Source organism: Mya arenaria, chromosome 1, assembly GCF_026914265.1.
Source record: "Mya arenaria isolate MELC-2E11 chromosome 1, ASM2691426v1".
NCBI classification, from domain to species: domain Eukaryota; kingdom Metazoa; phylum Mollusca; class Bivalvia; order Myida; family Myidae; genus Mya; species Mya arenaria.
Window position 1 is genome coordinate 59,818,510 of NC_069122.1, and position 24,608 is coordinate 59,843,117.

At 44.1% G+C, this 24,608-nt stretch overlaps 1 protein-coding gene across 1 annotated transcript in view; it reads right to left on the minus strand.

Moving 5' to 3' along the window:
• Positions 1-24,608, minus strand: part of LOC128238158 (potassium voltage-gated channel subfamily H member 2-like) — a 171,027-nt gene that overhangs the window by 91,190 nt on the left and 55,229 nt on the right. Inside the window, exon 2 of the mRNA XM_052953765.1 lies at positions 22,889-23,119. Coding sequence (XP_052809725.1) covers positions 22,889-23,119 — 231 coding nt within the window. The remainder of the gene's footprint in view (positions 1-22,888; positions 23,120-24,608) is intronic.

A 24,608-nucleotide genomic window follows, 5' to 3' on the forward strand; every position in this document is an offset into this window, starting at 1 on the left:
TAAATGGCCTATTTACTGTTAACTGTAACTTGCCATAAATGGCATATTTACTGTTAACTGTAACTTGCCATAAATGGCCTATTTACTGTAAACTGTAACTTGCCATAAATGACCTATTTACTGTTAACTGTAACTAGCCATAAATGGCCTATTTACTGTTAACTGTAACTATTAAATGACCTATTTACTATCTAACGCTACCTGTAACTTGAAACAAGTGACCTCTTTACCGTTACGTGTAACTAGCCATAAGTGACCTCTTTACCGTTACCTGTAACTAGACATAAGTGACCTATTTACCGTTACCTGTAACTAGACATAAGTGACCTATTTATCGTTACCAGTAACTAGCCATAAATGACCTATTTACCGTAACCTGTAACTAGCAATAAATGACCTATTTACAGTCACCTGTCACTAGCCATTAATGACCTATTTACTGTCACCTGTAACTAGCCATAACTGACCTATTTACCGTGACCTGTAACTAGCCATAACTGACCTATTTACCGTTACCTGTAACTAGCCATATGTGACCTAATAACTGTCAACTGTACCTAGCCATATGTGACCTAATAACTGTCAACTGTACCTAGCCATATGTGACCAATTAACTGTTAACTGTACCTAGCCATAAATGACCTATTTACCCTGTTAACTGTACCTAGCCATAAATGACCTATTTACCCTGTAAACTGTAACTTGCCATAAATGACCTATTTACCCTGTTAACTGTAACTAGCCATAAATGACCTATTTACCCTGTAAACTGTAACTTGCCGTAAATGACCTATTTACCCTGTTAACTGTAACTAGCCGTAAATGACCTATTTACCCTGTAAACTGTAACTAGCCGTAAATGACCTATTTACCCTGTTAACTGTAACTAGCCATAAATGACCTATTTACCCTGTAAACTGTAACTTGCCGTAAATGACCTATTTACCCTGTTAACTGTAACTAGCCATAAATGACCTATTTACCCTGTAAACTGTAACTTGCCGTAAATGACCTATTTACCCTGTTAACTGTAACTAGCCGTAAATGACCTATTTACCCTGTAAACTGTAACTAGCCGTAAATGACCTATATACCCTGTTAACTGTAACTAGCCATAAATGACCTATTTACCCTGTTAACTGTAACTAGCCATAAATGACCTATTTACCCTGTAAACTGTAACTTGCCGTAAATGACCTATTTACCCTGTTAACTGTAACTAGCCGTAAATGACCTATTTACCCTGTAAACTGTAACTAGCCATAAATGACCTATTTACCCTGTAAACTGTAACTAGCCGTAAATGACCTATTTACCCTGTAAACTGTAACTTGCCGTAAATGACCTATTTACCCTGTTAACTGTAACTAGCCATAAATGACCTATTTACCCTGTTAACTGTAACTAGCCATAAATGACCAATTTACCCTGTTAACTGTAACTAGCCATAAATGACCTATTTACCCTGTAAACTGTAACTTGCCGTAAATGACCTATTTACCCTGTAAACTGTAACTTGCCGTAAATGACCTATTTACCCTGTTAACTGTAACTAGCCATAAATGACCTATTTACCCTGTAAACTGTAACTTGCCGTAAATGACCTATTTACCCTGTAAACTGTACCTAGCCATAAATGACCTATTTACCCTGTTAACTGTAACTAGCCATAAATGACCTATTTACCCTGTAAACTGTAACTTGCCATAAATGACCTATTTACCCTGTTAACTGTAACTAGCCATAAATGACCTATTTACCCTGTAAACTGTAACTAGCCGTAAATGACCTATTTACCCTGTTAACTGTAACTAGCCGTAAATGACCTATTTACCCTGTAAACTGTAACTAGCCGTAAATGACCTATTTACCCTGTTAACTGTAACTAGCCATAAATGACCTATTTACCCTGTAAACTGTAACTTGCCGTAAATGACCTATTTACCCTGTTAACTGTAACTAGCCATAAATGACCTATTTACCCTGTAAACTGTAACTTGCCGTAAATGACCTATTTACCCTGTTAACTGTAACTAGCCGTAAATGACCTATTTACCCTGTAAACTGTAACTAGCCGTAAATGACCTATATACCCTGTTAACTGTAACTAGCCATAAATGACCTATTTACCCTGTTAACTGTAACTAGCCATAAATGACCTATTTACCCTGTAAACTGTAACTTGCCGTAAATGACCTATTTACCCTGTTAACTGTAACTAGCCGTAAATGACCTATTTACCCTGTAAACTGTAACTAGCCATAAATGACCTATTTACCCTGTAAACTGTAACTAGCCGTAAATGACCTATTTACCCTGTAAACTGTAACTTGCCGTAAATGACCTATTTACCCTGTTAACTGTAACTAGCCATAAATGACCTATTTACCCTGTTAACTGTAACTAGCCATAAATGACCAATTTACCCTGTTAACTGTAACTAGCCATAAATGACCAATTTACCCTGTAAACTGTAACTAGCCGTAAATGACCTATTTACCCTGTAAACTGTAACTTGCCGTAAATGACCTATTTACCCTGTTAACTGTAACTAGCCATAAATGACCTATTTACCCTGTAAACTGTAACTAGCCGTAAATGACCTATTTACCCTGTAAACTGTACCTAGCCATAAATGACCTATTTACCCTGTTAACTGTAACTAGCCATAAATGACCTATTTACCCTGTAAACTGTAACTTGCCGTAAATGACCTATTTACCCTGTTAACTGTAACTAGCCATAAATGACCTATTTACCCTGTAAACTGTAACTTGCTGTAAATGACCTATTTACCCTGGTAACTATAACTAGCGATAAATGACCTATTTACTGTTACCTGTAAATAGCCATAAATGACCTTTTTACTGTTACCTGTAACTAGTGATAAATGACTTATTTAACGTTAACTGTAACTAGCCATGAATAAACTTTTTACCAGTAATTGTGAGCAAATTCAGGCCACCATTTTTTCTTTCTTATGGTTGGTTAGCTGGTCGTCCACCAAGGCATATTAAGACAAAATATGACTTACTTTTAGAGCTCCTGCTATGGCAACATATTTAATTCTTATGTTACATTTTATTTATTGTCTGATATGCATGACCTCATCATCATGTTTCAGATATATCATATTTTTGCATTTGAGAAATATGATGAATATGTTACGCTCTGATAAACCTACAAAATTCATATCAATACGATGTATCTGGTACCATTATTCAATATAAAACAGACATTTTGTTATTAACCAATGTTTCACCACATTCATTTATATGAAAGAAGTACATTCATATTAAGAGAGTATATTAGTTAAATAATAAACATATCATTCAAACATGTGAGTATGCTATCCATATTTCATCTCCAAACTCAAAATCTTTAAATCCCTGGTTGTTCCAGGAGCAAGGGTTTATGAACTTTTTGCTTGAAATAAACATCAGTTACTTAAATTAATAAATACTCATTGTCTTAGGATGAGATATCACAGCAGAATCTATGCCCAGATCAGCAGTTTCGTTTAATCTGTTAAAGACAAGCCAGCTATTCAGGGAATCATCCATCTCAAAGAATGCTTTTCAAGGAATCATCCGCTGTCAAAGGCCAGCTATTCAGGGAATCATCCTCTGTCAAAGGCCACTATTCAGGGAATCCTCCTCTGTCAAAGGTCACTCTTCAGGGAATCCTCCTCTGTCAAAGGCCACTATTCAGGGAATTCTCCTCTGTCAAAGGTCACTTTTCAGGGAATCCTCCTCTGTCAAAGGCCACTATTCAGGGAATCATCCTCTGTCAAAGGCCAGCTATTCAGGGAATCATCCTCTGTCAAAGGCAAGCTATTTAGCAAATCATCCTCTGTCATGGCAAGCTATTCAGGGAATCATCTTCTGTCAAAGGCCAGCTATTCAGGGAATCATCCCCTGTCAAAGGCCAGCTATTTAGGGAATCATCCCCTGTCAAAGGCAACTATTCAGGGAATCATCCACTGTCAAAGGCCAGCTATTCAGGGAATCATCCCCTGTCAAAGGCCAGCTATTCAGGAAATCATCCCCTGTCAAAGGCAACTATTCAGGGAATCATCCACTGTCAAAGGCCAGCTATTCAGGGAATCATCCCCTGTCAAAGGCCAGCTATTCAGGGAATCATCCCCTATCAAAGGCCACTATTCAGGGAATCATCCACTGTCAAAGGCCAGCTATTCAGGGAATCATCCACTGTCAAAGGCCAGCTATTCAGGGAATCATCTTCTGTCAAATGCCAGCTATTCAGGGAATCATCCTCTGTCAAAGGCCACTATTTAGGGAATCATCTTCTGTCAAAGGCCAGCTATTCAGGGAATCATCCACTGTCAAAGGCCACTATTCAGGGAATCATCCACTGTCAAAGGCCACTATTCAGGGAATCATCCACTGTCAAAGGCCAGCTATTCAGGGAATCATCCTCTGTCAAAGGCCAGCTATTCAGGGAATCATCCCCTATCAAAGGCCACTATTCAGGGAATCATCCACTGTCAAAGGCCAGGTATTCAGGGAATCATCCACTGTCAAAGGCCACTATTCAGGGAATCATCCACTGTCAAAGGCCAGCGATTCAGGGAATCATCCTCTGTCAAAGGCCACTATTCAGGGAATCATCCTCTGTCAAAGGCCAGCTATTCAGGGAATCATCCTCTGTCAAAGGCCACTATTCAGGGAATCATCCTCTGTTAAAGGCCAGCTATTCAGGGAATCATCTTTTGTCAATGGCCAGCTATTCAGGGAATCATCTTCTGTCAAAGGGCCAGCTATTCAGGGAATCGTCCTCTGTCAAAGGGCCAACTATTCAGTGAATCATCCTCTGTCAAAGGGCCAGCTATTCAGTGAATCATCCTCTGTCAAAGGCCAGCTATTCAGGGAATCATCTTTTGTCAAAGGCCAGCTATTCAGGGAATCATCTTCTGTCAAAGCCCAGCTATTCAGGGAATCGTCCTCTGTCAAAGGCCACTATTCAGGGAATCATCCTCTGTCAAAGGCCAGCAATTCAGTAAATCATCCTCTGTCAAATGCCACTTTTCAGAGGATAATCCTTAGTCAAAGGCAAGCTATTCAGGGAATCATCCTCTGTCAAAGGCCCGCTATTTAGGGAATCATCCACTTTCATGGTCCACTATTCAGGGAATCATCCTCCTTCAAAGGCCAGCTATTCAGGGAATCATCCTCTGTCAATGGTCAGTTATTCAAGGAATCAACCCCTGTCAAAGGCCTGCTATTCACGGAATCATCCCCTGTCAAAGGCCTGCTATTCAGGGAATCATCCCCTGTCAAAGGCAAGCTATTCAGGGAATCATCCTCCTTCAAAGGCCAGCTATTCAGGAAATCATCCCCTGTCGAAGGCCACTATTCAGGGAATCATCCTCTGTCAAAGGTCACTATTCAGAAAATCATCCTCTGTCAAAGGCCAGCTATTCAGGGAATCATCCTCTGTCAAAGGCCAGCTATTCAGGGAATCATCCACTGTCAAAGGCCTGCTATTCAGGGTATCATCAGCTGTCAAAGGCCCATTATTCAGGGAATCATCCCCTGTCAAAGGCCACTATTCAGGGAATCATTCTCTGTCAAAGGTCTGCTAGTCAGGGAATCATCCGCTTTAAAAGCCACTATTCAGGAAATCATCTTCTGTCAAAGGCCACTATTCAGGGAATCATCCTCTGTCAAAGGTCACTATTCTGAAAATCATCCTCTGTCAAAGGCCTGCTATTCAGGGAATCATCCCCTGTCAAAGGCCAGCTATTCAGGGAATCATCCGCTGTCAAAGGCCTGCTATTCAGGGTATCATCAGCTGTCAAAGGCCCACTATTCAGGGAATCATCCCCTGTCAAAGGCCACTATTCAGTGAATCATCCTCTGTCAAAGGTCCGCTTTTCAGGGAATCATTCGCTTTAAAAGGCCACTATTCAGGGAATCATCCTCTGTCAAAGGCCACTATTCAGGGAATCATCCTCTGTCAAAGGCCCGCTATTCAGGGAATCATCCTCTGTCAAAGGTCACTATTCAGGGAATCATCCTCTGTCAAAGGCCACTATTCAGGGAATCATCCTCTGTCAAAGGTCACTATTTAGGGAATCATCCTCTGTCAAAGGTCACTATTCAGGGAATCATCCTCTTTCAAAGGCCAGCTATTCAGGGAATCATCCTCTGTCAAAGGGCCAGCTATTCAGTGAATCATCCTCTGTCAAAGGGCCAGCTATTCAGTGAATCATCCTCTGTCAAAGGCAAGCTATTCAGGGAATCATCTTTTGTCAAAGGCCCGCTATTAAGGGAATCATCCTCTGTCAAAGGCCCGCTATTCAGGGAATCATCTTTTGTCAAAGGCCAGCTATTCAGGGAATCATCCTCTGTCAAAAGCCCGCTATTCAGGGAATCATCTTCTGTCAAAGGCCCGCTATTCAGAGAATCATCTTCTGTCAAAGGCCAGCTTTTCAGAGAATCATCCTCTGTCAAAGGCCAGCTATTCAGGGAATCATCCTGTCAAAGGCCAGCTATTCAGGGAATCATCCTCTGTCAAAGGCCAGCTATTCAGGGAATCATCCTCTGTCAAAGGCCCGCTATTCAGAGAATCATCCTCTGTCAAAGGGCCAGCTATTCAGAGAATCATCTTCTGTCAAAGGCCAGCTATTCAGGGAATCATCCACTGTCAAAGGCCCGCTATTCAGAGAATCATCTTCTGTCAAAGGTCACTATTCAGGGAATCATCTTTTGTCAAAGGCCAGCTATTCAGGGAATCATCTTCTGTCAAAGGCCCGCTATTCAGAGAATCATCTTCTGTCAAAGGCCAGCTATTCAGGGAATCATCCCCTGTCAAAGGCCCGCTATTCAGAGAATCATCTTCTGTCAAAGGCCCGCTATTCAGAGAATCATCTTCTGTCAAAGGCCACTATTCAGGGAATCATCCTCTGTCAAAGGTCACTATTCAGGGAATCATCCCCTGTCAAAGGCCTGCTATTCAGGGAATCATCCCCTGTCAAAGGCCTGCTATTCAGGGAATCATCTTCTGTCAAAGGCCTGCTATTCAGGGAATCATCCGCTGTCAAAGGCCTGCTATTCAGGGTATCATCCGCTGTCAAAGGCCCACTATTCAGGGAATCATCCTCCTTCAAAGGCCCGCTATTCAGGGAATCATCCTCTGTCAAAGGTCACTATTCAGGGAATCATCCTCTGTCAAAGGTCACTATTCAGGGAATCATCCGCTGTCAAAGGCCTGCTATTCAGGGAATCATCAGCTGTCAAAGGCCACTATTCAGGGAATCATCCTCTGACAAAGGTCACTATTCAGGGAATCATCCTCTGTCAAAGGTCACTATTCAGGGAATCATCCGCTGTCAAAGGCCTGCTATTCAGGGTATCATCCGCTGTCAAAGGCCCACTATTCATGGAATCATCCTCCTTCAAAGGTCCGCTATTCAGGGAATCATCCGCTGTCAAAGGCCACTATTCAGGGAATCATCCTCTGTCAAAGGTCACTATACAGGGAATCATCCGCTGTCAAAGGCCTGCTATTCAGGGTATCATCCGCTGTCAAAGGCCCGCTATTCAGAGAAACATCTTCTGTCAAAGGCCACTATTCAGGTAATCATTCGATGTTGAGGAAATCATCTTCTTTCAAAGACTACTATTCAGGGAATTATTCGCAATTAAGGGAATTATCTGCTATTCAAGAAAATCATCTGCTATGCAGGGAATCAGCTGCTATGCAGGGAATCAGCTGCTATTCAGGGAATCAGCTGCTATTCAGAGAAGCATCCATATATCAGGGAATCAGTTGCTATTCAGGGAATCGGCCCCTATTCAGGAATTCCTCTGCTAGTCAGGGAATCATCTGCTATCAAGGAAGTCATTGGCTATTCAAGAAATTAACTGCCTTACAGTAAACGTCCACTTTTTGAACTCGAAAGGTGAGACCAGTCGCAGTTCATAAGTGCCAAAAATATACATTCCGATTCCTCTTAAATAGGGCAAAGAATTTCCTATCACAATGTCTTCAAATTTTCATGAATTTTTTATTCAACTTTAGTTCTTATTTACAATGACAGATCTCAGCTTTTCTGGCATGTTAACTCCACTAATTCTCTTGTTTTTCCAAGTTTTAATCGGAGAATTAATTTAATATTACATCAATCATTCTGAAATCTGTTTAAGACCTGTTTGATGCTGCAGACTTTTTCCTCTCTCAGCATAATTGTTGTTTTGAAATACAAGCAAAACAGATGATCATTTCCAGGGGTATGGCTAAACCAGAATTTATGTGCAGGCCCAGCTTTTTGGGGTGGTTTAGGGGTCCCTCCAAATTTTCTTTTAATGCATGATGCACTAAGATGCATTCTTTGCTATATATAAGAAAAATAAGAAGAAAAAAATAAATACACTTTTGGATTGTTTTAGAGCTATATTGCCTATAAGAGCTACACCAGTAGTGTGCAGGCCCGGGCCTATAGTGCTTGTGTTGAGATAACCAGTGATGTCAGGCTTGCGCATAGTGCCTTCCTAGAGCTACACCAGTGAAGTGCAGGCCAGGGCCTATAGTGCCTACGTGGAGCACCATCAGTGATGTGCAGGCCAGGGCTTATAGTGCCTACATGGAGCTACGCCAGCGATGTACAGGCCCAGACCTATAGTGCCTACCTGGAGTTACATCAGTGATGTGCAGGCCAGGGCTTATAGTGCCTACATGGAGCTACGCCAGTGATGTGCAGGCCCAGGCCTATAGTGCCTTTGTGGAGCTAAGCCATTGATGTGAAGGCCCGGGTCTACATTGCTCACATTGAGCTACACCAGTGATGTGCAGGCCCAGGCCTATAGTGCCTTTGTGGAGCTAAGCCATTGATGTGAAGGCCCGGGTCTACATTGCTCACATTGAGCTATGCCAGTTATGTGCAGGCCTGGGCATTTAGTGCCTACCTGGAGTTACACCAGTTATGTGCAGGCCTGGGCCTTTAGTGCCTACCTGGAGTTACACCAGTTATGTGCAGGCCTGGACCTTTAGTGCCTACGTGGAGCTATGCCAGTGATGTGCAGGCCTGGGCCTTTAGTGCCTACCTGGAGTTACACCAGTTATGTGCAGGCCTGGGCCTTTAGTGCCTACGTGGAGCTATGCCAGTGATGTGAAGGCCTGGGCCTATTGTGCTTACGTGGAGCTACGTCAGTGATGTGCAGGCCTGGGCTTATTGTGCTTACGTGGAGCTACGTCAGTGATGTGCAGGGCCTATAGTGCCTACTGGTGCTACGCCAGGGATGTACAGGCCTAGGCCTATAGTGCCTACGTGGAGCTATGCCAGTGATATGCATGCCTGGGCCTATAGTGCCTATGTGGAGCTACATCAGTGATGTGCAGGCCCAGGCCTATAGTGCTTGTGTTGAAATAACCAGTGATGTCAGGCTTGGGCATAGTGCTTTCCTAAAGCTACACCAGTGATGTGCAGGCCCAGGCTTATAGTGCCTTCCTAGAGCTACACCAGTGAAGTGCAGGCCAGGGCCTATAGTGCCTACGTGGAGCACCATCAGTGATGTGCAGGCCAGGGCTTATAGAGCCTACATGGAGCTACGCCAGCGATGTACAGGCCCAGACCTATAGTGCCTACCTGGAGTTACATCAGTGATGTGCAGGCCCAGGCCTATAGTGCCTTTGTGGAGCTAAGCTAGTGATGTGCAAGCCCAGGTCTACAGTGCCTACATTGAGCTACACCAGTGATGTGCAGGCCTGGGCCTATAGTGCCTTTGTGGAGCTAAGCCATTGATGTGCAGGCCTGGGCCTTTAGTGCCTACGTGGAGCTATGCCAGTGATGTGCAGGCCTAGGCCTAAAGTGCCTACGTGGAGCTATGCCAGTGATGTACAGGCCAGGGCCTATAGTGCCTACGTGGAGCTATGCCAGTGATGTGCAGGCCAGGGCCTATAGTGCCTACGTGGAGCTATGCCAGTGATGTGCAGGCCTGGGCCTTTAGTGCCTACGTGGAGCTATGCCAGTGATGTACAGGCCTGGGCCTATAGTGCCTACGTGGAGCTATGCCAGTGATGTGCAGGCCTGGGCCTATAGTGCCTACGTGGAGCTATGCCAGTGATGTACAGGCCAGGGCCTATAGTGCCTACGTGGAGCTATGCCAGTGATGTACAGGCCAGGGCCTATAGTGCCTACGTGGAGCTATGCCAGTGATGTGCAGGCCAGGGCCTATAGTGCCTACGTGGAGCTATGCCAGTGATGTGCAGGCCTGGGCCTATAGTGCCTACGTGGAGCTATGCCAGTGATGTGCAGGCCTGGGCCTTTAGTGCCTACATGGAGCTACACCAGTTATGTGCAGGCCAGGGCCTTTAGTGCCTACGTGGAGCTATGCCAGTGATGTGCAGGCCTGGGCCTTTAGTGCCTACATGGAGCTACACCAGTTATGTGCAGGCCTGGGCCTTTAGTGCCTACGTGGAGCTATGCCAGTGATGTGCAGGCCTGGGCCTTTAGTGCCTACATGGAGCTACACCAGTTATGTGCAGGCCAGGGCCTTTAGTGCCTACGTGGAGCTATGCCAGTGATGTGCAGGCCTGGGCCTATAGTGCCTACGTGGAGCTATGCCAGTGATGTGCAGGCCTGGGCCTATAGTGCCTACATGGAGCTATGCCAGTGATGTGCAGGCCTGGGCCTATAGTGCCTACGTGGAGCTATGCCAGTGATGTGCAGGCCTGGGCCTTTAGTGCCTACATGGAGCTACACCAGTTATGTGCAGGCCTGGGCCTTTAGTGCCTACGTGGAGCTATGCCAGTGATGTGCAGGCCTGGGCCTTTAGTGCCTACATGGAGCTACACCAGTTATGTGCAGGCCAGGGCCTTTAGTGACTACGTGGAGCTATGCCAGTGATGTGCAGGCCTGGGCCTATAGTGCCTACGTGGAGCTATGCCAGTGATGTGCAGGCCTGGGCCTATAGTGCCTACATGGAGCTATGCCAGTGATGTGCAGGCCTGGGCCTATAGTGCCTACGTGGAGCTATGCCAGTGATGTGCAGGCCTGGGCCTTTAGTGCCTACATGGAGCTATGCCAGTGATGTGCAGGCCTGGGCCTTTAGTGCCTACATGGAGCTATGCCAGTGATGTGCAGGCCTGGGCCTTTAGTGCCTACGTGGACCTATGCCAGTGATGTACAGGCCTGGGCCTATAGTGCCTACGTGGAGCTATGCCAGTGATGTACAGGCCAGGGCCTATAGTGCCTACGTGGAGCTATGCCAGTGATGTACAGGCCAGGGCCTATAGTGCCTACATGGAGCTACACAAGTGATGTGCAGGCCCAGGCCTTTAGTGCCTACGTGGAGCTATGCCAGTGATGTGCAGGCCTGGGCCTATAGTGCCTACGTGGAGCTATGCCAGTGATGTACAGGCCAGGGCCTATAGTGCCTACGTGGAGCTATGCCAGTGATGTACAGGCCAGGGCCTATAGTGCCTACATGGAGCTACACAAGTGATGTGCAGGCCCAGGCCTTTAGTGCCTACGTGGAGCTATGCCAGTGATGTGCAGGCCTGGGCCTATAGTGCCTACGTGGAGCTACACAAGTGATGTACAGGCCAGGGCCTATAGTGCCTACGTGGAGCTATGCCAGTGATGTGCAGGCCTGGGCCTATAGTGCCTACATGGAGCTACACAAGTGATGTGCAGGCCCAGGCCTTTAGTGCCTACGTGGAGCTATGCCAGTGATGTGCAGGCCTGGGCCTATAGTGCCTACGTGGAGCTACACAAGTGATGTACAGGCCTGGGCTTATAGTGCCTACGTGGACCTATGCCAGTGATGTACAGGCCAGGGCCTATAGTGCCTACGTGGAGCTATGCAAGTGATGTACAGGCCAGGGCCTATAGTGCCAACGTGGAGCTATGCCAGTGATGTACAGGCCAGGGCCTATAGTGCCTACATGGAGCTACACAAGTGATGTACAGGCCAGGGCCTATAGTGCCTACGTGGAGCTAAGCCAGTGATGTGCAGGCCTGGGCCTATAGTGCCTACGTGGAGCTATGCCAGTGATGTGCAGGCCTGGGCCTATAGTGCCTACGTGGAGCTATGCCAGTGATGTGCAGGCCTGGGCCTATAGTGCCTACGTGGAGCTATGCCAGTGATGTGCAGGCCTGGGCCTATAGTGCCTACGTGGAGCTATGCCAGTGATGTACAGGCCAGGGCCTATAGTGCCTACGTGGAGCTATGCCAGTGATGTACAGGCCAGGGCCTATAGTGCCTACGTGGAGCTAAGCCAGTGATGTGCAGGCCTGGGCCTATAGTGCCTACGTGGAGTTACACAAGTGATGTGCAGGCCTGGGCCTTTAGTGCCTACGTGGAGCTATGCCAGTGATGTGCAGGCCTGGGCCTATAGTGCCTTCGTGGAGCTATGCCAGTGATGTGCAGGCCTGGGCCTATAGTGCCTACGTGGAGCTATGCCAGTGATGTGCAGGCCTGGGCCTTTAGTGCCTACGTGGAGCTATGCCAGTGATGTGCAGGCCTGGGCCTTTAGTGCCTACATGGAGCTACACCAGTTATGTGCAGGCCAGGCCTATAGTGCCAACGTGGAGCAATGCCAGTGATGTACTGTCCAGGCCTATAGTGCCAACGTGGAGCTATGCCAGTGATGTACTGTCCAGGCCTATAGTGCCAACGTGGAGCTATGCCAGTGATGTACTGTCCAGGCCTATAGTGCCAACGTGGAGCTATGCCAGTGATGTACTGTCCAGGCCTATAGTGCCAACGTGGAGCAATGCCAGTGATGTACTGTCCAGGCCTATAGTGCCAACGTGGAGCAATGCCAGTGATGTACTGTCCAGGCCTATAGTGCCTACATTGAGCTACACCAGTGATGTACTGTCCAGGCCTATAGTGCCAACGTGGAGCAATGCCAGTGATGTACTGTCCAGGCCTATAGTGCCAACGTGGAGCAATGCCAGTGATGTACTGTCCAGGCCTATAGTGCCTACGTGGAGCTATGCCAGTGATGTGCAGGCCTGGGCCTTTAGTGCCTACATGGAGCTACACCAGTTATGTGCAGGCCAGGCCTATAGTGCCAACGTGGAGCAATGCCAGTGATGTACTGTCCAGGCCTATAGTGCCAACGTGGAGCTATGCCAGTGATGTACTGTCCAGGCCTATAGTGCCAACGTGGAGCTATGCCAGTGATGTACTGTCCAGGGCTATAGTGCCAACGTGGAGCTATGCCAGTGATGTACTGTCCAGGCCTATAGTGCCAACGTGGAGCAATGCCAGTGATGTACTGTCCAGGCCTATAGTGCCAACGTGGAGCAATGCCAGTGATGTACTGTCCAGGCCTATAGTGCCTACATTGAGCTACACCAGTGATGTACTGTCCAGGCCTATAGTGCCAACGTGGAGCAATGCCAGTGATGTACTGTCCAGGCCTATAGTGCCAACGTGGAGCAATGCCAGTGATGTACTGTCCAGGCCTATAGTGCCTACGTGGAGCTATGCCAGTGATGTGCAGGCCTGGGCCTTTAGTGCCTACATGGAGCTACACCAGTTATGTGCAGGCCAGGCCTATAGTGCCAACGTGGAGCAATGCCAGTGATGTACTGTCCAGGCCTATAGTGCCAACGTGGAGCTATGCCAGTGATGTACTGTCCAGGCCTATAGTGCCAACGTGGAGCTATGCCAGTGATGTACTGTCCAGGCCTATAGTGCCAACGTGGAGCTATGCCAGTGATGTACTGTCCAGGCCTATAGTGCCAACGTGGAGCAATGCCAGTGATGTACTGTCCAGGCCTATAGTGCAAACGTGGAGCAATGCCAGTGATGTACTGTCCAGGCCTATAGTGCCTACATTGAGCTACACCAGTGATGTACTGTCCAGGCCTATAGTGCCAACGTGGAGCAATGCCAGTGATGTACTGTCCAGGCCTATAGTGTCAACGTGGAGCAATGCCAGTGATGTACTGTCCAGGCCTATAGTGCCAACGTGGAGCAATGCCAGTGATGTACTGTCCAGGCCTATAGTGCCAACGTGGAGCAATGCCAGTGATGTACTGTCCAGGCCTATAGTGCCAACGTGGAGCAATGCCAGTGATATACTGTCCAGGCCTATAGTGCCTACGTGGAGCTATGCCAGTGATGTACAGGCCAGGGCCTATAGTGCCTACGTGGAGCTATGCCAGTGATGTGCAGGCCAGGGCCTATAGTGCCTACGTGGAGCTATGCCAGTGATGTGCAGGCCTGGGCCTTTAGTGCCTACGTGGAGCTATGCCAGTGATGTACAGGCCTGGGCCTATAGTGCCTACGTGGAGCTATGCCAGTGATGTGCAGGCCTGGGCCTATAGTGCCTACGTGGAGCTATGCCAGTGATGTGCAGGCCTGGGCCTTTAGTGCCTACGTGGAGCTATGCCAGTGATGTGCAGGCCTGGGCCTATAGTGCCTACGTGGAGCTATGCCAGTGATGTGCAGGCCTGGGCCTATAGTGCCTACGTGGAGCTATGCCAGTGATGTGCAGGCCTGGGCCTTTAGTGCCTACGTGGAGCTATGCCAGTGATGTGCAGGCCTGGGCCTATAGTGCCTACGTGGAGCTATGCCAGTGATGTGCAGGCCTGGGCCTATAGTGCCTACGTGGAGCTATGCCAGTGATGTGCAGGCCTGGGCCTTTAGTGCCTACGTGGAGCTATGCCAGTGATGTACAGGCCAGGGCCTATAGTGCCTACATGGAGCTACACAAGTGATGTGCAGGCCCAGGCCTTTAGTGCCTACGTGGAGCTATGCCAGTGATGTGCAGGCCTGGGCCTATAGTGCCTACGTGGAGCTACACAAGTGATGTACAGGCCAGGGCCTATAGTGCCTACGTGGAGCTATGCCAGTGATGTGCAGGCCTGGGCCTATAGTGCCTACATGGAGCTATGCCAGTGATGTGCAGGCCTGGGCCTATAGTGCCTACGTGGAGCTAAGCCAGTGATGTGCAGGCCTTGGCCTATAGTGCCTACGTGGAGCTATGCCAGTGATGTGCAGGCCTGGGCCTATAGTGCCTACGTGGAGCTATGCCAGTGATGTGCAGGCCTTGGCCTATAGTGCCTACGTGGAGCTATGCCAGTGATGTGCAGGCCTGGGCCTATAGTGCCTACGTGGAGCTATGCCAGTGATGTACAGGCCAGGGCCTATAGTGCCTACGTGGAGCTATGCCAGTGATGTACAGGCCAGGGCCTATAGTGCCTACGTGGAGCTATGCCAGTGATGTGCAGGCCTGGGCCTATAGTGCCTACGTGGAGCTACACAAGTGATGTGCAGGCCTGGGCCTTTAGTGCCTACGTGGAGCTATGCCAGTGATGTGCAGGCCTGGGCCTATAGTGCCTACGTGGAGCTATGCCAGTGATGTGCAGGCCTGGGCCTATAGTGCCTACGTGGAGCTATGCCAGTGATGTACAGGCCAGGGCCTATAGTGCCTACGTGGAGCTATGCCAGTGATGTACAGGCCAGGGCCTATAGTGCCTACATGGAGCTACACAAGTGATGTGCAGGCCCAGGCCTTTAGTGCCTACGTGGAGCTATGCCAGTGATGTGCAGGCCTGGGCCTATAGTGCCTACGTGGAGCTATGCCAGTGATGTGCAGGCCTGGGCCTTTAGTGCCTACATGGAGCTACACCAGTTATGTGCAGGCCAGGCCTATAGTGCCAACGTGGAGCTATGCCAGTGATGTACAGGCCAGGGCCTATAGTGCCTACATGGAGCTACACAAGTGATGTGCAGGCCCAGGCCTTTAGTGCCTACGTGGAGCTATGCCAGTGATGTGCAGGCCTGGGCCTTTAGTGCCTACGTGGAGCTATGCCAGTGATGTGCAGGCCTGGGCCTATAGTGCCTACATGGAGCTACACCAGTTATGTGCAGGCCAGGCCTATAGTGCCAACGTGGAGCAATGCCAGTGATGTACTGTCCAGGCCTATAGTGCCAACGTGGAGCTATGCCAGTGATGTACTGTCCAGGCCTATAGTGCCAACGTGGAGCTATGCTAGTGATGTACTGTCCAGGCCTATAGTGCCAACGTGGAGCTATGCCAGTGATGTACTGTCCAGGCCTATAGTGCCAACGTGGAGCAATGCCAGTGATGTACTGTCCAGGCCTATAGTGCCAACGTGGAGCAATGCCAGTGATGTACTGTCCAGGCCTATAGTGCCTACATTGAGCTACACCAGTGATGTACTGTCCAGGCCTATAGTGCCAACGTGGAGCAATGCCAGTGATGTACTGTCCAGGCCTATAGTGCCAACGTGGAGCAATGCCAGTGATGTACTGTCCAGGCCTATAGTGCCAACGTGGAGCAATGCCAGTGATGTACTGTCCAGGGCTATAGTGCCAACGTGGAGCAATGCCAGTGATGTACTGTCCAGGCCTATAGTGCCAACGTGGAGCAATGCCAGTGATATACTGTCCAGGCCTATAGTGCCAACGTGGAGCAATGCCAGTGATGTACTGTCCAGGCCTATAGTGCCAACGTGGAGCAATGCCAGTGATTTTGAACATTTCAGGGTTATACTTATCTTATAGGTAATTTGTATTTTGCTGAAGTATGTCGGAGTGAACATAAATATAATTGTTCACAGCTAGTTTCATGTCTGTGGTAAAAATATTCATTACCAAGAAAACTACAATGAACAATTCCTTTGTTTATTGAACATGAACTGAATTACTCAATGTTCTTGGAATGTTGAAGTTATTTTTATTATTAATTCCTTGCAACAAGCAAGACTTAAAGTTTCATTTCCAGCCTGACAAAAGCAGAGCAACAGCAGGTTCCATGGCTCATCTGATACAGCCAAGTTGAAAAATGGGGACTAGTGATAGATCAAAGATTTAATGACAAGGGGTTGTAACATGCCATCTTTTTACCAAGAAACAGAAAAATTCAGGCTCTAGATGTGGTGTGGGCTTTCATGCAAGGCCAATGAGGACACCAACAAAACTTTTGTAATGCAACTTCATATTTTTCTAACCAACTGAGAAATGGCTCTGCTTTGGGGTATATTCACAAAAAAAGGACAGCAATGGTAAAAGAGCCATGTAATTTGACCATAGGGCATGACGAGAATGATCATGTATTCATTACGCAGAATACAGACTGAAACCTAGGTGCCAAAGAAAACACAATATGTCACAGATAATAAATGCCATATGAATAATGAATAATAACATAATGCTATTTTTGTGCAATGAAATGCTCTGGGCAAAATTAATTGCCATACTCTTTGCATGATAAAATGAAATGCTCATTTGCACATAATGAAATGTGATGCCGTTTGTTACTGACACGTACAGTAAAACCCTCTTTAGGAAACCGAAATAATCACATGTTTAACACCGGTTCTCAACAAGTGTTTGCCATTTTGTAAATTCATTAAATTAAAACAACAATACTACATTTTAGACAAGATACATTCGTGACACTTACTTAAATGTCCAACTAATTGACCATCTGCGCTCATATCTAAATGAGAGTAAACCAAGTTCAAGGATGGCATTAATCGAAGTACAAATAGGGGCAGACATGAGTGACCATTAGAAAAACAAAGTCATTCCATCACAGCCAGCAGATCCTATGAATATTTTACAATCACAACATATTTGAAGACGCAAGGACACCTTTGCAGTGCATATTTCGCTCAGCGAACGTTCTCCTACGAGAGCTTAATAGAAATGACAGATATATAATTAAGTTTACGCCTCAATCCTTCACCAACTCCTGACAAGAGGTGTTATTAAGGTATTGACCGATTGGGGATTGTATATTTATGATGTATTGTTGAGTGACTTCATATTCCCAAATATGGCAAAAGCAAACACGTTCATTGATTCTAGTGTCACTTAATTAGGGAATACATGGATCCGTGAATTTTTCATCAAAGCTGTCTCGGGCTACATGCCATTGATGTAATCTGAAATCCATAAGAATTCTTGAGAAAATTGAACTGTAAAATATGACAACGTTAGTTTCCTTTTTCTTACACTTGAAACCCAATTATAGTTTGTACTTTACCCCCAGGAGTTTGCTCTGGAAACCAAGTAGTTTGCACTGTAATCCCAGTAGTTTGTACCTGTAACCCATGAGTTTGTCCTGTGAACCAGGTAGTTTGTCCTGGAAACCAGGTAATTTGTACCTGAAACCAAGTAGCTTGTACTGGGAACCAGGTAGTTTGTACTGGTGCCAGGTAATTTGTACTGGGTACCAGGTAGTTTGTGTTGGGAACCCAGTAGTTTGTCCTGGAAACCAGGTAGTATGTACTGGGAACCAGGTAGTTTGCACTGTAAACCCAGTAGGTTGTCCTTGAAACCTGGTAATTTGTACCTGAAACCAGGCAGTTTGTACTGGGAACCCAGTTATTTGTACTGTAGTTTGTCCTGGAAACCAGGTAGTTTGTACCATAGTTTGTACTGTAGTTTGTCCTGGAAACTCATTACTTTGTACTGTAAATTGTACTGTAGTTTGTCCTGGAAACCCAGTAGTTTGTACTGGATTTCCAGGTAGTTTGTACTGGAAAACCCAAAAGTTTGTCCTGGAAACCCAGTAGTTTGTACTGGGAACCAGGTAGTTTATTCTGGAAACCAGGAAGTTTGTCCTGGAAACCCAGTAGTTTGTACTGGGAACCCAGTAGTTTGTATTGAGAACCAGTAGTTTGTCCTGGAAACCAGGTAATTTGTACTGGAAACCAGGTAGTTTGTATTGGGAACCCAGTAGTTTGTACTGGAAACCCAGTAGTTTGTACTGGTATCCCAGTAGTTTGTACTTGGAACCAGATAGTTTGTCCTGGAAACCCCGTAGTTTGTACTGGGAACCAGGTAGTTTGTACTGGAAACCAGGTAGTTTAAAATTGTACTGAGAACCAGGTAGTTTGTACTGGAAACCAGGTAGTTTAAAATTGTACTGAGAACCAGGTAGTTTGTACTGGAAACCCAGTAGTTTGTACTGGGAACCAGATAGTTTGTCCTAGAAACCCATTAGTTTGTACTGGGAACCCAGTAGTTTGTATTGTAGTTTGTATTGGACACCCAGTAGTTTATACTGGTATCCCAGTAGTTTGTACCTGAAACCAGGTAGTTTGTACTGTAGTTTGTACTAAAATCCCAGAAGTTTGTACTGTAGTTTGTACTGTATTTTGTCCTGGAAACCCAGTCGTTTGTACTGGGAACCAGGTAGTTTGTACTGGAAAACAGGTAGTTTGTACAGGGAACCAGGTAGTAAGTACTGGAAACCCAGAAGTTTGTCCTGGAAACCCAGTAGTTTGTACTGAAATCCCAGTAGTTTGTACTGAAATCCCAGTAGTTTTAACAGAAAACCCAGTAGTTTGTACAGGAAACCAAGAAGTGTGTACCGAAACCTAGATCTTTATACTAGTATCCCAGTGGCTGATAACCCATAAGTTTGGTTCAGAGTAGTTTGTACTGGAAACCCAGTAGTTTGTACTGGAAGTTTGAACTTGAAACTCATTTTGTACTGAAAATCCTGTAATTTGTACTGGAGGCCAAGTAGTTTGTACTTGATACCCAGTTTGAACTTTAATTTTTTTTTTTTATTCAATATAAGAGAAAAAATAATGAAATACGCCAAACATTTTGAACTTGAAATCAATGGGGGAGTACAAACCCTCCTGCCAACACTTTCAACCAAATTGCTGTAAGGTCAAAAGCTTACGCCCCTAAGTTACGCCCACTATCACATCAAATTCCCTCCTTATGGTTTGCAATGGTGTCCTTCTATCTTTTTAGGTCATCCATTCTTCTTGAGGAAAGATGATCTTATACTTTACTCATTCTTTCCAAATAGGTATTGAGTTTTTTTAATGAAGATTATAATTTTAGTGAAGTATATTACAATGGTGGTATAGATGGCGTTCTGACTTTTGACTGTAATGTGTGCCTTTGACCATTAAAGTGACACTCTTATTCAAAATTAATACATAAACATGTTTAACAAACATAAATTTTGACTGATAAACCTTAAACTACTTACTAAATAATGCATTTATGGAAAATAATAACTACTGATAACGAGATTGTAACCGTGTATTTAATAGCAGAAAGCGCAAAAATATTAAATGATTGGTGAATGCTAAAAGATTAACTGTGGTCTACTATAGATTCATAAGGCAGAAATACTGTGGTTTATGCTCATTTCTTTCAAATTTAACTCTATATCCTTCATAAGAACCATTGTTTTTGACATTTATTCATCCTTTTTGGAATATTAAAACAATATTATTATTTATTATTAATTGTGGTTAATCTTCTTTGGGAGTAAGAGTGCATCTTTAATGATGTGGCTGAAACTTTTGTTGTGGTTCAGCAATACCTTTAGATTAAAGCAACGAAAAATGGTTTGGTAAGGGTTACATACTTTTCAAAAACAGGTATGGTAGTATGCATTTTTCATTTATTTATTTTATATTAGGAGGATATTTGTTGATTTCAGTGTAAGATCATGTTTTATTTCATAAGAGACATAAAGAACATATTTTCATGAGTGGTGATCGAGGCATTTTTTTGCTTCTCATAATGATCACTGTGCTTACAAGAAAAAAGACAAATTGAAATTAGCTATTTTTTCGCGAGTTTTCACCCACAAAATTTTGCAAATACCGTAAAACTAAACTTGCATGATACTATGTGTGAGAATTACTCTCCAGCCTTGAATTTTTTTTATTTCAAATCTATTTCACCACAATCTTCAGCAGCCGACTCAGCCTTCAATAAATACCATGCTTAATCGGTTGTAATTGCTGTTTTACAACTTAATAACAGACGGCTGTCATAACTCGGTTCCCTACCTGCCGAAAATATGTTATAACATTGTTTACACTTTTAATGTGGATGTCTTTCTCACTGTAAAAGAAATGTGAATCAGATCGACAGATATGGATGAAGCTGAAACAATATCCATAGATGCCATGTCCCCCCCCCCCCCCCCCCCCCCCCCCCCCCCCCCCCCCCCGGCCTGGGGAAAAATCCCCGGGAATTCCGACCCATTCTCTGGTTGTTGTTTTTGGTGTTGTTTTTTTTTAATTTTTTTTTTTTTAGAAACTAGCTCAAGGTTGACAGTGAAAAGCATCCATAATATTGTGAGTGTGAAATTCCATGAAAGACCATGATGACTCAGTCCAAAAATTGATGTAATTAGAGTGTATTTCTGTATTTATTCTTATATCATAAATGTAGATATTGTGCAAAAATCCCCTGGTGTAATATCAAAATCCCCTTGAATTCAGACCAAAATTCCGTGGGGAGCCTCTCAGAAATATGACATGTATGAATATCATCCTTTATATTTATATTTAGGGTGAGCTTCAGTCCACTTCAGTCTGCCTCATTTATTACCATAAACAGTATTTGTTTATGCTCTGACAAGCTCCTGACAAGATACTTTAACATATGCCAACTCAATACATTTAAACGATTTTTAGCCCCTTCACCAGTTCATTGGAATGCTTAATGATATAATCCAATTATTACTGGAGAGCCTCAAGAAATGAAGTCCCTTCATGATGAATGGGATTCCCAACTTAGGAAGCAAGAGTGCTTATTTACTCTACTAACTGGCTTGGGAAAGAGACTGTCTTTGCCAAGCCAATCTGAGTGGTCTATAACAGACTGTAACCTGACAGTTCCATGCAGGCATTGCTGCAAGAATATCAGGGGCATACCTAGAGACATTTAGCATGTACTCACAACCAGTTTGTAGGGGGGTCTGGGGGCATCCTCATCCAGGAATTTGGCGTATACTTCAAGACCTTTTTGTGCTTTAAAAACGGTAATATTTTATACAAATCACATGTAAAATTCAAACGAAGATGAACAATTTACATTATATTTGACTATTATGCGTACCATTGTGCCTTACTTGGGTAAGGGTTGGGTTTCCTTATTTTTTTCAGGAGTATTCACTCGAGTATTTGTGTCACGCTAGGTACACCGCCGAATATTATGAGCTTCCTCATACTGTACTAAAACTGGTTTGGGCTAGGGACTGTCTTTGCCAGTCCAATCAGTGGTTTATAACAGTCCTCAACATGACATGTGCAGGCGTTCCTGCAAGAATATACTTTAAATCTTCCTCATACTGTACTTAAATGAGTGGCTTGTTCAACAGACTGTCTTTGCCAGGCCAATCAGCAGTCTATAATGGTCTTCAACGTGACACTATCAGGGATTCCAAGAAGAATGTTCTAAACTACCTGAATGTGTAGGTGAAGTTAGCGCAGTCTTGCAGACATGTTTTTACCTTCAACATGATATTTGTAAAGATAATTATAAACAAAGCACTTGTAGAAGGTACAAACAAAGGCATGCTGCTGAAGGCATGGCACTCAACATTTAAAACCACTTTTATTGCTACACTAAAAGGCATAGCCATAAAAGGGCATACTTTGAACTCAACACACTGCTTCAAAATGTTTCCATCTGATCCAATTCATATGAGAACAGAGGTTGTTAAAACAGCGCAAATGCATACTGCGTTTTATTTCATAGCAAGTTCATCACATGAGGCATTAATTTAGCAGCATGTTGTTTTCATTGACTTACAAATTGGATGCTAAAGTAATAGGTTAATTGGAATATGTTAATTTAAAAAGGTACAAAAGTCATTAAATTTTTTACAGAATTTGACAAGAAAACAATAGAGTTGGGATTTTAAAGCGAAAGGTGAATATTTCTAGTGATATATTTCGTGTTTTCTTCGCAACTTAAAGATGTCCTGTGTTCAATCTCTAACAGGGACACCATGGGTGAGTTCTACCTTCTATTAATGGACAATTATTAGTGGTCTCTTCTCAGGAAATGCTGACTTAGGTTAAACGTAATCACCGAGTCAACCAGTTTCATAACAGAGTTCATATAGTTTGGTAATAACCACAATGTATATGAGAACCCACCATCCTTCTTGTAGTAGAGAATTTCCACCTGTTTCTCCTCTGAGCCCTGTAGTGCCTCTTTGATCTGGAGCATGGCCATCGCGCTGGTGAGCGGGCCGTGAAGGAAGTCACACATGCACGTTTTCTGCATGACCTCTGCACGCGAGTACCCAGTGAGGTCACAAAATCCATCATTACAGAAGATCACAGGATTGGATTCAATTTGAGCATTGGCAATGACAAACTTTCGATCTGAAAATAGAAAGCAAGATTTTAAAATATCAAGACGACCATATTAAGCTCTTGTTACGATCACATGTGTACAGAATGATACAGAATGAATTCCCATAATTATAGATTTTGTACACAAGACTTGAGAATTACATTAATTTGAGTGTTCATTTGCAACATTTCAAGCCATTTAATTGACAATGATTTGCACTGTTTGCAACATTTCAAGCCGTAATTGACAGCCTGCACGTGTCGCAGGACAAGTAGAGTTTCAGCAGGTTTGTCACAGAATCCTTAGCTGTAAACTCAAGGAAAACAGGAAAAATACTATTATTTTTGTGCTATTTAAGTCTTCAAAGCATATTTTCTTTACTACAATAAAATCAAAAACAATGCAAGTGAATGCCAGAATGGGGTGTTACTCAATAATTAGTAAAACCAGAGTTATTGCCCTTGCTACATGTTGCATGAATTGTTGTCTCTGACAACATATCCACCAAGTTTCATGTGCATGTTTTAAAATCTTGTGTTTTGGATGGTTTTTGAATTCTGAACAAGGTTAAAAAAAATTGTACAATAAGGCTGATGGCAAGTCCAAGGGTTTCAAGTCAATGAAGCTAACAGAAATGGAATAATTATGATTGGGCCATACAACAAGTATTGTAAGATTAAGAATTTCAGTTTAAAGCTGCACTCTCACAGATAGACAGTTTTGACTTTTATTTAATTTTTTGTCTCAGAATCATCTCATTTTGGCATCAATGTCTTCAATTTAGTCATATAAGATAACTCACTAAAGAACAGATCTCAATTGTTTGAAAAACTGCTGAAAAAAATCATTTTTCTTCAAACGTTAGTAGTATCTTTAACCATAAAACATCAATTTTCGAAGGTAAAAGATCAAAAACTGTGATCCGCTCCTTTGTCAGCAGTCTTATATCAATAGTCCAGACACTAATGCAAAAATTGACTCATTCCAAGGCGAAAAATAAAAAAGTAGTTAAAATGGTCAATCTGTAAGAGGCAACTTTACTATTTAGTTAGTGTTACAATTTAAATTGAATTTTACTTGCTAAAACATATACTCTTTGCCTACACTGACCAATAGAGCTAAATATTAAAAAGCAGACAACACTTTAAGGTCATTGACAACTATCAATGAAAAGGAAAGGCATCTTACAGAAGTAAGACAGAATGATGTCACTCAATGTTTTCTTCATGAATCTAAGGACGGAAATAGGTATCAAATGCACCTTAAATTTTCCTAAAAATCTCAAGCTTGATGTAGCTAATAAGATTGTGAACATTTTCTGGTTCCAAGAGTGTACAAGTTTTAAATAAATGAGATTTACTGAATTGAAAAACAGAATTTTAAAAGAAGTCTCTTTTACAAAACAAAAACTTCATAAGATTCTAGAAAAGTGCTCATTCCTGTAGAAGAAGAAACAAGTCCTCTTCCATACAAAACACTTTCATTTAATGTTGTCAAACGTCTGGAGATATCTTTTAT